The sequence below is a fragment of the Anolis carolinensis genome, chromosome 1 (genome assembly GCF_035594765.1).
Source record: "Anolis carolinensis isolate JA03-04 chromosome 1, rAnoCar3.1.pri, whole genome shotgun sequence".
In the NCBI taxonomy this organism is placed as follows: Eukaryota; Metazoa; Chordata; class Lepidosauria; order Squamata; family Dactyloidae; genus Anolis; species Anolis carolinensis.
Genome location: NC_085841.1, coordinates 21244045 through 21259728, shown reverse-complemented (window position 1 = coordinate 21259728; position 15684 = coordinate 21244045). Strand labels below are relative to the sequence as shown.

The following is a 15684-nucleotide window of genomic DNA, read 5'->3' as shown; positions in this document are numbered from 1 at the left end:
CAATCCAACATCACTTGTCCTCTATCCTTTCTCCCGCTCCCTTCGAGGAAACACACAACCACAATTATGAGTAAATTATCTCAAACATTGATGCAAATTATCAAGGCAATATCAGTTGAGAGAAGCTAAAACAAAGTTGTCAAGAAACAGCAAGGTACACTTTAGCCATCTACATATATAGCTTTGCATGTGATGTATATGCAAAGCAAACAATCCCCACTTTCTTCCCTTGGAGGTCACTGATTTGAGCAAAGGCTCCTCCATTCCCCAAAGCCAGTTTAATCAGATTGGACCCGTATAGGAAAAAAAAAAAAGACGGGGCAAAATTCTTTCCAATTTTCCTTCAGGTTCAAGCAGCGCCTGTGCGCATTCATGGTTGCTTGCATGGGATTTGGACTCCATCAGTTAGTCCAGCGACAGAAAAGGGACCATACAATTGCTGGAGCAGTTCTCTAGCACAGTTCTCAACCAGTTTTCTTCACCACATGGATAAAATAACATGGGTCGTATTGTTGGTCTGGCTTGTAAGGCTTGAAGTCCCCTAGGACTGTGTGTTCACATGGGCCTTGTACAGCATTTTTCAGCAGTTCTGTGAAAGGCTCCAGGAGGTGAGGGTAATAAGAGAGACGGAATTGGCTGGCAAGAAATGGAAAAAGAGCTGTTAAACACTCATGATATGAGAGAACCAGGAGAGAGTTGGGAGACAAGCTTCTAATTCAGCCTTCCTCAACCAGTTGGTGTCTAAATATATTGGACTGCAAGTTCTGTCACCCTCAGAAAGCATGGTTATTGGCCATGGTCCCTACCAATATGATGACACTTATTTTATTTGTTTATTATATTTCCATTCTGCTTTTCCTCAAATATGATTAAGCTAATATAAATGGTAGTTGAGTATAGCTCATCCTGATCTATGCTCACTGTATTCAGCTTGACTGTCACTGGCCCAAAGTCACTTGTGAGTTTTATGCTTCAGTGTGGACTGGAGTTTGAAAGTTGATGCCAATGTCCAAACCACATTACTGTTCTTAGCAGTAGACAGGAATTAGGGCCCCCAAGGTTTTGCTCAGGGCTATGGGTAGAGTTGCACATACTCATAATTAGAGACTGGTAGGTACTTCCCCATTTTGTTTTAGTACATCGACTTTCACAAGCAACATACCTTAGTTCTGGGTTTCCATCCTTCCCCTCAGGTGGGACCTGGAGTGTGTAGTCCAGTGTCACCATATTTGGCTTGTTATTTACAAGGAGTACTGAGGTTGTGATGTCTTTGGTTAAGTCACTCTAGGGAAAAAGTGGAAAATGAATTTATAGTTCCCGTTCCTCATTTGGTTATCTCCCTAGCTTTTCCATCACGTCTAATCCAATATCAGCCTTGCTTCAGATTACAAATTGATACTTGTGCACCACAGAATCCTTCTCTTTGCTTTGTGCATGTATCTGCAGCCAACAGCTCTCCATCCTTTAATTCCTTCTGTGAGTGATATAACTTGTTAACAGCTGACTTTCCTGTAAGAATGAATGCATTCATAAATCTGCACACCACCCCTCCTAAGGGAAAATAATGCTTCTGTTTCTAAAGCTGCAGGTAAAATACTTTGGGAGCAAATACAAGGTTTAGAAAATTTTGTTGTTGCTACTTCCATTTGCATTGAAGAGGGATATTTAACCTATAGCTACAGAATATTAAGTCAAAACGTTGGATTCAAAGAACGGGCTTCACCAATGGCTGGAGTTCAATCTAGCAGTGTTTCTCCTGATATTTTGAACTCCATGTCCCAGAATCCCTGATTATTGTTGACTTCTGGGGGGAAAACATCTGGATGGACAAAGGTAGAAAACCTCTGCTTTGTGGCATATGGTTTTTGGCTTGGTATGCTGAATGTGATGAGCTATCTTTCATCCATGTCTCTTAAAACACTTCAAGTAATCTATTTGCTGCATAAAGTCCATCATGGTCTCAGATTAGCAATGATCTCACTGGAGCAATATCGGGAAATCTGATAGGATGGTAGAGTGGCCTTTTGAAAGGAGAGTATAGTTGTATGAGACAGTAACTTCTGTTAGGTTCTACAGGTCTTTGTCCATGTAACCTAATATTGGGCGTGTTGACTATGAGCAGCTCTCCAGATCTCAGATATCATTCCAGTAATGTGTTTCCTGATGTTACTTTCACTACAGTAAATATGTCGGAGATAAAAGTTGGAACATTCTGCATGTAAAGCAGATGCTCTCCCAGTATACTAGTCTCCTTACCAAAGCAGAAGGGATTAGCATCTGCAACAGGAGATGGCTGGAGCAGCAAAAGAATTGGTCCAGGTTTCCTTCCTGTCTATCATAAACTGAGTGTCATCTTTCTGTTCAAAACACAGGCCACCCAAGACCAAGCCAGCATGATAGTAGATTATATCATGTCCGAATTTAGAGTACATTTCCAAGTGTAAAACTTTCTATCCTGCCCTTCGGGTGAGAAGGGCGGGATAGAAATATTGGAAATAAAATAAGCTTGTGTGTTTGGGAAATGGCTGTATTTATTTATGTATTTTATGTATTACTCTGTATTGCATGCCTCCCGAGAGAAGCAGTTTCTTTTTCACATGGGGGCACATGCAGGTATGTTATATAGTACTATGGGGTAAAAAATGTTCTGTCATTGGCTCTGAGAACCCTTGAAATTAGGAGAAATGTTTTTGTGACAACTACAAGTGATACTGTTGCTGCCTCTAAAAGCTTGTTTTCTGGGAATACCTTATAGTAGATGTTCTTCCCAGGAGGTGCGCAGCCTGTTTTCAAGATGTAGTCATAGTTACGGTGGTCAATGACAAAGATGCCCCCTGGACGCACCATGCTGGCAATATTCTTAAGAGCCTGTTTGTGAACACCTTGGTCACCTAGAAATAGACAGAACTATGTTAAGTCCCTTCTCCTTCTTTCTGTGTTGCCCTGGAGGACATCTAGGCACCCTACTCATTTATTCTGTTCACTGTCAGTCCAAGACCATCCTAATTTTAGATACCGTATGTGGGTGATTTTACACTAAACAGTTTTAAAAGGACAATCTCATTCTCATGGCAGTCTATTATGTCATTTTTAACATGTGATAAGCCCTGTTCATTCTGCAAAGCAGAGTCATTGACTTTTGCCTCAAAGTGTACCGCCAATCCTGGATTTTGAGAGCACTGTATGAACCAGCCTCCAAAAATTGAGACTTTGTAGTGAGAGCATGTTAAGTAGAATATAGAAGTTAGTCGGGGCCTTTTTGTAACATTCTGTGAAATATTCATAATTAGCTTTCATTGTTAGCTCCTCCTCTAGCTTTTTGAAGACGGATAAAGAGCTGTCCTTCTAAAACTGTTCATTCTTAGCACTTCTGCTATTGATCTTAGCCTCAGAATGTTCTGTGTATGCTCACTTCATTTTGAGAACTTTTAATTCTGCAAATGCTTTTTTTTTAAGTAGAAAAACTTCCTAGATTTTAAATAAGTAAAATAGTGCTCATTTTATCTGAGGGAACTCTAGTCACCATAAAACACTTATTCAGTGGCAGTTATACAGAGTGCATGGCCTGGGCCAACAGTCTTTAAGATATCATTGGGCAGACCATCCTATGGTAAGAAGACCGTAGCACAAAAAATCCTTGCAATATGAAGCATCTCAATTTGGGAGAGGCAGTTAGTTACAAATGATGTTTTGAGAAGAGTAATGAGAGCAACTGGAGTAAGTAGAGATAGAAAAGTAGCTTTAATCTTTGCATTAGGCAGACAAATGCCTAACGTCTCAAAACAAATTGTATCCCATTGACCATGTTGCAGTAAGATTCAACTACCAATCCAGCTAGCTTGGTTATATGGGACGTGAGGGTTTTACATAATATTTTTGCCTTGTAATATTTTTCCCTACCTAGAAACATAGTAAGACTGTTGAAAAGCATGAAAAAAGGACTCTGGTTAGAAGCAGCAGATGTCTAATTTGTCAGCTCCTTCTTGTAGTACTAGGCAAAAGCAATGACACTGTACTGTTGCACTCACCTTTAAAATCTGGGAGATGTGCAAAAGAGTTTCCCAAACAGATGACTGCGTCAAATCCCTCCCCAGGCTTCTGCAGGTCCTGTGACAGGGTGAGCCAGTTTGCTTCCTCAATGACTGCAAAATAAAAAAAATACATCTCTAAAAGAATCTGGAAGCAATTTAAAAGATTGACATACTGATCATATCACAGGATTTTGAGGACCATTGTCCACTTCATCAGATGCACGTGTTATCCAGCATTTCAGTGCATACGCATGAAATATGCTTTGTTGAAATCAACAGGAAGTTATTTGAGTGTTGAGTAACGTAATAGAAAAGCAGAGGGCAGCCTGTTTTTTATTATTAATTTCACCCAGAGTAATTTTCTTAGGCAAAAAAAAGTGAAGCAGTTCAGAGGAAACCTCCAGGGGAAGCAATTTGCTTTCTAAATAAGGCCTTGGGTACTTTCCCCTCCTTTTTCAAAACTAGAAGTGGACCTTTAGTTTACATGTTTTGGTTTTTTTTACTCTAGTTTTTCGTGGTTTGTGTGCCCTCCAGACAGTCCTAGGGCCAGAAAATTGGCCTGCGGACCTGATGAACTTGCCCCCACTTAAAGATAAGTTTGTGCAGCCAGTTGGGTCAAATGTTCACCCATGAAGTGAATACGGCTAGTTAGGACCAGTTTGTGCTAGCTCTGTTTCAAATGAATTTAGTCACGTTTTGTTCTGGAGCAGAATGGCACAGTCCACAATATTTCAGATAGGTTTGTTCATCTGTGCATTAAAAAGGAGACAGAGAAAATCAGATGGTGTCTCCAACAGGACCACACAAACAAAACACTAAAGTGATGTGAGGCCAAAGAGTTGGAGGGCTGGGCTTTGCTCACTGACAGTTCCCTCAAGCAGTCTGGAGCAAGAATCTCACCAGCATTTATGGACAAGAATGATGTGATATATTTGATTCTGCAGAGTGGATTATCTTCTCTGGCATCTCTTCACCTTGCTTGTAAATGTGTTGGTTTATGAATTTCAAATAGTGAAACATGTTTTCTCAAACCTGACAATTGTCTAGCAAACCCAACTGGAATTTCTTGTCTGAAATTTGGCAAAGTGAATCATTTTCTTATACATTATCTTCACATATCATGCAGATGTGTAAATAAACAAATAAATCCAAGGGAGGGGACTGGCAAATTTCAAAATTCAATTCAGATTTCAGTTCTGAAAGAAATTAATCATCTGGTTCAGATAGACCATAGCAGTTTTTATCTAATAAAAATGCTCTGTCTCACAAATATGTTGGCCATACTCCTGCTTTCTGTTATTACTTCTGCAGCTACAAAAGAGTGTTTTATTTCCATGTGCAAAATGAAACTGAAAGTAACCCATGTGTTAGATTTGCAGAACAAAGAAAAATTGCCAGACTATGCCTCTTTCCCAGAAAAGGCTGGAGAGGGGCATGGGCTCTGCATATTTTCATGTTGTTCTACCAATGAAGAAAGTGAAAGTAACCCATGTGCTAGATTTTCAGAACAGAGAAAACATTGCCAGATGTTGCCTCTTTCCCAGAAAAGGCTGGAGAGGGGGCTTGGCTGCTGGATGTTTTCATGATGTTCTACCAGTGGAGATAAACAAATACTTAAACAATCACTTTCATAAAGTTCTTTTAATACCCAAGAATGGAAATTCCAGTGTTCCCTATCATGCTGTGAGCCTCACAGTGAAATATGTGTTTGGTTTTTCACATCTTGACTACTAAAGCAGCTTTCACTTCTCTTCCATGGATATTATTATTATTATTATTATTATTATTATTATTATTATTATTTACTATTATTACTTTTACAATTATCCTGCTTTTCCCTCTTTAACAAGACAAAGTGGTATAATGATAGTGAAATGCAATCTCATCTGTGTTTCAGTACATAGGTAAGGCCATGCCACTTGGCACCACTACCATATTTTTTATTCTAAAATGCCATCATATGATACACACTAATTTCAGTACCACCATAAGAAAAAAGTGTTATTTGATATATAAAAAGCAACCACTATTCTAAAATGCATCCTATTTTTAGAGATGTTTATATGGTGGGCGGGGAGGGGAAATGTGACTTGGAATCGAAGAACTACAGCATTTCCATTCAAGACTACAGTTATAACCATGGTCTTATATCTCAGTAGGTGTTCATGGTTTGCTTCCACTAGCATTTTGCATAGTAATAATCAAACCCTGGGAAATATATTCATTTTTATTGTACTACAACTTTCCACCGAGAAATCGGCATAGTGTAGTGGTTTAAGTATTGGACTACAGGTCTGGAGATAAGGATCTGAATCTGCGCTTGGCCACTGAAGTCCACTGAGGGATCTTGGGCAAGCCATATTCTCTCAGCCTCAGAAGAAGGAAATGGCAACCCTCCCACCCTGGAAAACCCCATGATAGATTCACACTAAGGTTGGCAAAAGTTGGAAATGAATTGAAGGGATACAACCACAACAAACAATGCCTAGAATCCCCAGCCAGGAACAGTGTTACCCTACTAGCGATCCACTTTAGAGGGAGAGGAAGACAATGGACAGTCTTGTCATGAGAAACACATAACTTGGCTTGAATGGAACATGTGTATCAACACAAATGGATATAACTTATTCCCATTGCTGGCTGCACACGTCCCAGTGCTGGCATTCTAATCTCTGATAAGGAGCTCTCCCAGGAGCCGAACCAACTGGAATGTCAACTCTGCTAGTCTTTATAGAGTTTACTATTATTAACGCCTACACACCATTTCCTGGATGGTTGAACTTTTTCTGTTTGATATTCTGATCTTCCTAAGAACTCACAACATCTCTACCCGGTGTTTGATGCTTCCGTAATTTTCACTAATTAGCCTACGCTTTCATTTGTTGTTTGGTCAAAAATGCAGACGCTAAATAAAATGCGCATGCCTCAGACTTCAATTGCTGAGAATGCCAGTTGGCATTTATTCATAATTTATGTGATGTGCAGGGAGGAGACAAGTTCCATTTTCAATTCTATGTCTCCTTTAAGTAGAAACTAGCAGTAATCTCAATGGGCTGCTGTTTTCTGTTCTAGCTAAAATAGGAGATTGTGAGGGATGTTGGGGAATCTATTTGGAGGGTGACATGTTCCCCACTGAGTAGGAATCAAAAGTCATTATTTCTAGGCTAAAATATGTTAAGGAATCTTATAGCATTTTAGACTGTTAAGGGAAAAAAATCCTTTCATGAAGTCCAATCCTTTTCCTTCCATTAACCCATCCCTTTATATTCTGTCTTTTTTCCAGACTGGGACTCAAAGCGACTACCAAAAAGACAGAAAAATAAGAACATCTATATATGGTTCTAAACATACAAAATTAAGACAATTAAAAATCTTCCTTTAAACCAGATTACAATACTTCATCAGATGCATGCTACAAAATCTCTGGACATCTGATGACATTTCCCCTAGTTAAGCTTAAAGTGCTACACACACTCCTAATCTCTTGAGGTGTTACAGACATAGCTTGGTAAAGTTACTTTTTGGACTGCAGTTCCCCCAGACAGCATGGTCATCCTGGAGGGGAGATTCTGGACTTGAAGCCCCAAAAATCAACATCGCCAAACTCTGGCCTTGTGGGAATAGACCTCACCTACACCAATGATGAAAAAGATTCAATGAATTATGTCTATTGTTTGGTTAACTTTTCTTAAGCCTTTTAGACTAACATTCATTTTTATCCATCTGTTTTACTGCCCTTCTCCAAAGGACACAAAAGGCACACCAGCTTCTGCCCACACCAGTTTGGCCAGGTGTGGGCAGAATAGGCCATGGGATCTAATGGTCACTCTTAGGTTGACTAGCAGTAGATCCCTTAGAGCAGTGGTTCTCAACCTGTGGGTCCCCAGATGTTTTGGCCTTCAACTCCCAGAAATCCTAACAGCTGGTAAACTGGATGGGATTTCTGGGAGTTGTAGGCCAAAATACCTGGGGACCTACATGTTGAGAACCACTGGATTAGAGCTTCTTCCCCATGATTGACCTCCAGTGAAAAAAGTATATATATATTTTTTAAAAATCTTAAATGGGTTAGCTGAAATCAAAGAAATTTGTAGTGCTTTGTATGGCAAATTCTAGTTCTGAATAAATTTCCGTGCTGAGGATGTTTGTATGTAACCTGTTTTTCTTTCCTGAATCCTGGGCTGCTGTTTTGCACTAGACTCTAGCTGATGGAACTCAGAGTGAAAAATGAAGTAGATATTACAAGACTGAAATGTCTGGCCAAGGATCTTCGTCAACAAGTACACAGTGAATTCACATCAGTGGAGGGATGTGGGTAAACAGGGAGCTCGTTACACCACTGGCATTTCAGCGCCTGCTTCAACAGCACAGCTCATATTTCACCATGCTCTATGCGCAAACCTTCTTGCTGTAAACTTGCTTCTGACTCATGTAAACACATCTTGGGAAACATATTAAACACCTGTTTGTTGGAGGCATTCAGAGCTTGGTATCTCTAATGTCCAAGGTAAAAACAATCTGGACCTGTTCTCAGCCTTTTGGCTAAGATCAAATGTACTATCTGTTCTTATCAGAAAGATAAGAGAGACAGCATGATGTAGTGGTTTGAGCGCAGGATTATCACTCTGGAGACCAGGGTTCAATTCACGGTTCAGTTCATTGCTCAGCCATGGAAACCCACTGGATAGCCTTGAGTGGCTCACACTCAGCCCAGAAAATCCATAATCGGGCCAAGATACATCAGAAAAGACACATACCAAAATTGTCTTGTGCTAAAACTTACATGCTTTAAACAGTATAAAACATCCCAGCTTTTAGCTCATTAAATTGGGCAGCCAATATTGATTAAGGGCATACAATTTAAATAAATGTTTTAATGCTTTTTACTATTGGTAGTTTACTTGTTTCTATAATCAGTTGCATATTTTTTTATTTCCTAGGTGTTACATCAATATTTTTACATTTTAATGACTGAATTCTAAGATAATGTAAAATTAAGTAACCTGATGGTCTCCTATCTAGTTTAGTTTCAGCACAGTTGGTGTTTCAGCTACTTTCCCTGTGCTATTAACAGCATGTTGGCACTAAATCAAATCTATGTAATACAACATAGATCTGATTTGTTGCCTTGTTGTAACACAACAAGGGCAGGACAGAATGTGTTATCGTTTCCCCCCTCTGAGCAAACTCTGGAAATAATAGTCTTCCCTACTATAAATGTCGTTGTGGATAGTAAGCTATAATTTGGGGGCTGGGCTGTGGCGCAGCTGGCTAGTAACCAGCTGCAATAAATCACTACTGACCGAGAGATCATGAGTTCAAAGCCCGGGTCGGGTTAAGCTCCCGACCATTAAATAGCCCGGCTTGCTGTTGACCTATGCAGCCCCGAAAGACAGTTGCATCTGTCAAGTAGGGAAATTTAGGTACGCTTTATGCAGGAGGCTAATTTGACTAATTTACAACACCATAAAACTGCCAGCAAAACACGAGGAAAGGAATGAGGAAGTACAGCCACTAGTGGACAGTGAAGCAACAGCTCCCCCTGTGGCTGGAATCGTGAAGCTGGAAAAATGTTAAATGCCTCTGTGTCTGTCTATATTGTATGTTGTTTGTCTGTTGGCATTGAATGTTTGCCATATATGTGTTCATTGTAATCCGCCCTGAGTCCCCTTTGGGGTGAGAAGGGCAGAATATAAATACTGTAAATAAATAAATAATAAATAATAAATTTGTCTCAAGTGTTCTTCGGATGTCAAGACAAACATTTTAGCAGGTTTGAATAGTAAGCAAACATATTTATGTGCAATCATTCAAGATGAACAGGAGTGTATTAGTTAGTGGCTAGGGGGGTCTTGTGAATTACCCCAGTCATCGAAGGCCTCTTCTTTTCTCCGATTCCATCGCTCCTTCAGGGCGTATTTGAGCATCTTGTCGCTGGCGTCTACACTGGTGACTTGGAATCCTTCCTCAACCAGCATGATGGAATCCACGCTGTATCACAAGGAGATAAAGAGAGAAGCCTATGGGAAGAAGCCAAGGAAAGCGGGGAGCCACAAGGCTGACTTTTATTCATTGGCAGGTGGGAGATAAATCATTCTAGGGTGCATCTACACTGTAAAATTAATGCAGTTTGATATCACTTTAATTGCCATGACTCGATGCTATGGAATACTGGTGGGGCTCCGGCACTATTTGGCAGAGAATGTTAACTATCTTGTAAAACAGAAACCCCCATTATTCCATGCCCTGAGTCTGCTGCCATTCAACATCTTTATCAATGACAGAAGATGGAATAAAGGGCATGTTTTTCAAGTATGCAGATGACAACAAATTAGGAAGCACAGCTAACATCCCCAAGATCCAAAATGCCTTAATAGATTATAGAGCTGCCAAACCTAACAAAGTGTAAGGTACTTATATACTTAAGCAGGAAAAAAATTGAATGTATAGGATGAATGACAACAATCTGGTTTGACAACAGAACATGTGAAAGGGATCTAGGAGTCTTTGCAGACCACAAGTTGAACATGAGTCAATAGTGTGATGCAGCAGCTAAAAAAGCCAATGTGATTCTAGGCTGCATCAGTAGCATATTGTTTAGATCTATGGATATCTTTAATATGGTGCTTGTTGTAAGTTACGGATATCTTTAATATGGTGCTTGTTGTAAGTTTTAAAATTGTTTTATTTGATATCTTAATTGGGTTTTAATCAGGATATGATGTTTTAATTTATTATGTATTGCTGTCCAATGTACTTGTATGAATTTTATATGTTGTACACCACTTTGAATCCCATCCACAGGAGAAAAGCGGGATAGAAATGAATAAATAATCATCATCATCATCTAGGGAAGTTATAGTCCTGCTCTCTTGGCCAGACCTCACCTGTGTCCAGTTCTGGGTACTGCAAGTCAAGATGGATTTCAAGATGGAATTTTTTAGTGCTGTTTGTGTTTAATTCTGTTTTAATTTTTGTATATTTGTATATTTTAAATTCTGTGTTCATGCTTTTATTTCAAGCCGCTTTAAGTCCCCTTTGGGGAGATAAAGGTAAAAGGTAAAGGTTTTCCCCTGACATTAATTCTAGTCGTGCCCAACTTTGGGGGTTGGTGCTCATGTCCATTTCTAAGACGAAGAGCCGGCGTTGTCCATAGACACCTCCAAGGTCATGACTGCATGCAGCGCTGTTACCTTCCTGCCAGAGTGGTACCTATTGATCTACTCACATTTGCATTTTTTTTGAACTGCTAGGTTGGCAGAAGCTGGGACTAACAGTGGGAGCTCACTCTGCTCCCCGGATTTGAACTACTGACCTTTCAGCCAGCAGCTCAGCAGTTTAACCCGCTGTGCCACTGGGGACTCCTGAGGAGATAAAGTGGGGTATAAATATAAGAATAAGAATAAAGAAGGATATGGACAGGCTGGAAAGGGCAGCCCAAATGGTCAAATATCTGGAGGTCAAGCCCTATGATGTGCAGCTTAGCAAGCTGGGCAACTTTGTGTCCAATTTTGGGCACCACAGTTGAAAGGAGATGTTGACAAGCTGGAAAGTGTCCAGAGGAGGGAGACTAAACTGATCAAGGGCCTGGAGAACAAGCCCTATGAGGAGTGGCTTAAAGAGCTGGGCATGTTTAGTCTGCAGAAGAGAAGGCTGAGAGGAGACATGATGAGGGCCATGTATAAATTGGGCTGGGCTGTGGCGCAGGCTGGGGAGCAGCCAGCTGCAACAAATCACTCTGACCGAGAGGTCATGAGTTCGAGGCCAGCTCGGAGCCTGCGTTTGTCTCTGTCTCTGTTCTATGCTAAGGCATTGAATGTTTGCCTTATATGTGTGCAATGTGATCCGCCCTGTGTCCCCTTTGGGGTGAGAAGGGCGGAATATAAATACTGTAAATAAATAGAATAAATAAATATAAATACATGAGGGGAAGTCATAGGGAGGAGGGAGCAATGGCTTCAAACTTCAGGAAAGGAGATTCCACCTGAACATTAGGAAGAATTTCCTAACTGTGAGAGCTGTTCAGCAGTGGAACTCTCTGCCCCAGAGTGTGGTGAGGGCTCCTTCTTTGGAGGCTTTTAAACAGAGGCTGGATGGCCATCTGTCGGGGGTGCTTTGAATGCGATCTTCCTGCTTCTTGGACTGGATGGTCAGCTCTAGGATTCTATGATTCATCTAATCCAGTGGTTCCCAACCTGTGGGTCCCCAGGTGTTTTGGCCTACAACTCCCAGAATCCTCAGCCAGTTAGGATTTCTGGGAGTTGGAGGCCAAAACATCTTAATTTGAGTCCACCATCAAAGCCCTCCCGACAGATGGCCACTCACCCGGTTCCGCAGGCCACGTCGAGGACGGTCCTGCAGCGCTGGCTCCGGAGCAGCGAGACCAGCCAGTTCTTGTACTCGGCGGTGCGGCTCCGCGTGTCTCCGATGTAGAGCTGCCAGACGCGCGCCGCCCGCCCATCGGCGTACTGGTCCGGCAGCCCCTCCGCCGCCACGCCCAAGGAGCGGGTCCGGTAGATGCTGTCCACCATCTTCGACTCGCGTGTCAGCCCGCTCACACGTGGCACTGCTTGGACGCGACGGGCGCTGGCGATTATGAAGAGTCGCTCTCCAGACGGCCGGTAGACAAGGAGGAAAAGGCCCCGCCCCTTTGAGAGCAGCCCACCAATCGCGTAGCCGGACGGAAGACACACCCACCACCTGCTGGCGTCAGAGGGTTCCTGCGGTACGGACAGTAAAACAGTCGCGGGCGGGGAGGGAAGGCTCCGCCCCCTTTCCGGGCTAACCACCAATCACGGAGCGGGACCGCGGACACACCCACCTGCAGACGTAAGAAGGTTCCTTCCTCGCTTACTCTTTCTCTTCTCCACCTGCGGAGGCACTGCGCATGCTCAGATTGGGGGTCATCTTCTGTGTTCTAGTGTATCATTTCCAAAAGTGGGTGGCATTCTCTCCTGTGGTTTTTTCCTCCTTTATTTTTTTTATTAAATCTTCACAACAAATTAAAAATAAAACAAAGAATCTGATATAAAAAAATAACTGCAAAATATTTGTTGTTCAAGGACAGAATCACTGGTAGTCTTGTTTGTTCCAGTGTGCCATTTCCAAAAGCGGGTGGCATTCTCTCCTGTGGTTTTTTTCTTCCTTTATTTTTTATTAAATCTGCACAACAAATTAAAAATAAAACAAAGAATCTGATATAAAAAAATAATTGTAAAATATTTGTTGTCCAAGGCTTTTATGGCCAGAATCACTGGTAGTCTTGTTTGTTCCAGTGTACCATTTCCAAAAGCGGGTGGCATTCTCTCCTGTGGTTTTTTCTTCCTTTATTTTTTATTAAATCTTCACAACAAATTAAAAATAAAACAAAGAATCTGATACAAAAAAATAACTGCAATTTTTTTTGTTGTCGAATGTTTTTATGGCCGGAATCACTGGGTTGCTGTGCATCTTCCGGGCTGTATGGCCATGTTCCTGAAGCATTCTCTCCTGACGTTTTGCCTACAACTATGGCAGGCATCCTCAGAGGTTGTGAGGTCTGTTGGGAAACTAAGCAAGGGATGTTTATATATCTGTGGAAGGTTCAAGAATGAAGCTGGCAAGGCCATTAATGCTAATCAAGGTAATTAATAACAACATTCACACCGGCCTCCAACAGACAAGAGTTCTTTCTCCCACCCTGGACCTTCCACAGATATATAAACCTTCCTTGCTTAGTTTCTCCATATACCACACAACCTCTGAGGATGCCTGCCATAGATGTGGGTGAAACGTCAGGAGAGAATGCTTCTGGAACATGACCATATAACCTGGAAAACTCTCAGCAACCCAGTGATTCTGACCTTGAAAGCCTTGGAAGTTTGAAGTCCAAAACACCTGGAGGGTCGCAGTTTGCCCATGCCTGCATTATATGGTCAAAATGCAAAACAGTTCTTTGTTTGGACGCAGGCCTTTGAAATGCCTTGGCTGTATAATATGATTACTAACCCAACGTCACTTTGGTGAATGATTAATCATAGTTAATAATTATTCACTTTCAATTGAGTTAGAGTTAGTCAGGGTCAGAGACAGAAAGTTAGATTCAGTTCAGTGAGGCATGAGAGATGGCACTTAGGAATATCAGTGATGAATATAAATTTGGTGGGTTAAGAACTCTCTGGAGAAGGCCTGGGCAAATTTAGGCCCTCCTGGTGTTTTGGACTCCAACTCTCACCATTCGTAACAGCCTCAGGCCCCTTCCTTTCCCCCCTCAGCCGCTTAAGGGTTTGGATCCTTAGGGTGCATCTGCATTGTAGAATTATTGCAGTTTGAAACCACTTTAACTGCCACTGCTATGGAATCACATAAGTTGTAGTTGGTGAGGCACCAGCACTCTTTGGCGGAGAAGCCTAAAGACTTTGTAAAACTACAGCTCCCAGGATTCCAAAACATTGAGCCATTCCAGTTAGACCGGTGTCAAACTGCAGTCTGGCATGCTTCTTTCCCTGCATCAGTCTTCCCTAAATTGCTCTCCAGATGTTTTGGCTACAGTGAACAATGCTGGGAGTCGGAGGTACAAAACATCTGGAAAGCACCAGCTATGGGGGGAAATGGAGCCCTACAGTCACTGGTGAAAAAATGCAATCTGAATACTTGTGCATTTCAATCCATCATCCATCTTGCCCTCTTTCCAGGTTTGGTAAACATTAACCTGACTCTTGTTGTAACACATTGCCAGAGGGAAGGAGTTTGGCACAAACAACTCAGTTTATGGCTGAACTCGGTGTTTTGAAATCAAATACTGTTTTATAACTGAATCTAAATCTGCTCTCTCAGAGCACAAAGCCCCACCCTTTTGGCTTGGGTTTCTGTTTCTTTCTTTCTTTGGAGAACAGCACTTGCTGCAGAGAAACCGAAAGATGCAGCAGTAGAAAAAGGAAACTGAAAATAAGAACAGCTGAAACATGTATGTACACAATGTGCCTCAAATGGAAAAACAAATGTTCGATGACTAGTTGCTGTGTTTGAACTCCATGGGAACTTCTGCATTGTGTCAAACAACAGATTCAGAAACATCATATGCACCAGGAAGAGAAAAAAGGTGCCATATTTGGTGTCATAGCACTGGTATATCTAGCTATTGTCCACACTGGATGTTGGACCTTTGGTCTTGCAAGCATTTTGGGCTATAGCAAGCTTGGGCAAACTTGGGCCCTCCAGGTGTTTTGAACTTCATCTCCCACCATTCCTAACAGCCTCAGGCTCTTTCCTTTTCCCCCCTCGGCCGCTTAAGCACAAGTGCATCAACTACCATATGTGCTCATTTCATCAGACACCACGAAGGAAAAAGGTGGAGTTTGTTTCCAAAAGGTACTAAATCCATCTGAACCAATTTTACAGGAATTGGAAAAAAACATGCTGAGAATATGCATTCTTTTGCTGTAAAATACAATTTTCCAAGCACTGCACTTTTTTATCATGTCAGAAGCGACTTGGGAACTTACGGTGTGAGAGAATTGGCTGTCTACAGAGACGTTGCCTAAGGGATGCCTGGATGTGTTACCATCTTGCTGGGAGGTTTCTCTCAAGTTCCTGCAAGCTAGAGCTAACAGACGGGAGCTCACCCCGTCTCACAGATTTGAACAGGCAACCTTCAGGTCAGCAACCCAACTTT

General features: G+C 41.6%; 1 protein-coding gene across 1 annotated transcript; it reads right to left on the bottom strand.

The window, feature by feature from the left end:
- Positions 1-71: 71 nt before the first annotated feature.
- On the bottom strand, positions 72-12660 carry gnmt (glycine N-methyltransferase). Its single transcript, XM_003217484.4, has 6 exons — positions 12357-12660; positions 9895-10022; positions 4029-4142; positions 2749-2891; positions 1163-1284; positions 72-636 (listed from the first exon to the last, which is right to left on the bottom strand). The coding sequence occupies exons 1-6, from the start codon at positions 12560-12562 to the stop codon at positions 465-467; spliced, it is 885 nt and encodes a 294-aa protein (XP_003217532.1). The 5' UTR covers positions 12563-12660; the 3' UTR covers positions 72-464.
- Between the last annotated feature and the right edge of the window lie 3024 nt (positions 12661-15684).

Coding starts and splice junctions, on each gene's coding strand:
- gnmt (XM_003217484.4), bottom strand. CDS start 12,562: ATGGTGGACAGCATCTACCGGACCCGCTCCTTGGGCGTGGCGGCGGAG. Junction 10,023..12,356: donor GACGTGGCCTGCGGAACCGG/GTGAGTGGCCAT, acceptor CTTGTGATACAG/CGTGGATTCCATCATGCTGG. Junction 2,892..4,028: donor ACATCTCCCAGATTTTAAAG/GTGAGTGCAACA, acceptor GTCTATTTCTAG/GTGACCAAGGTGTTCACAAA.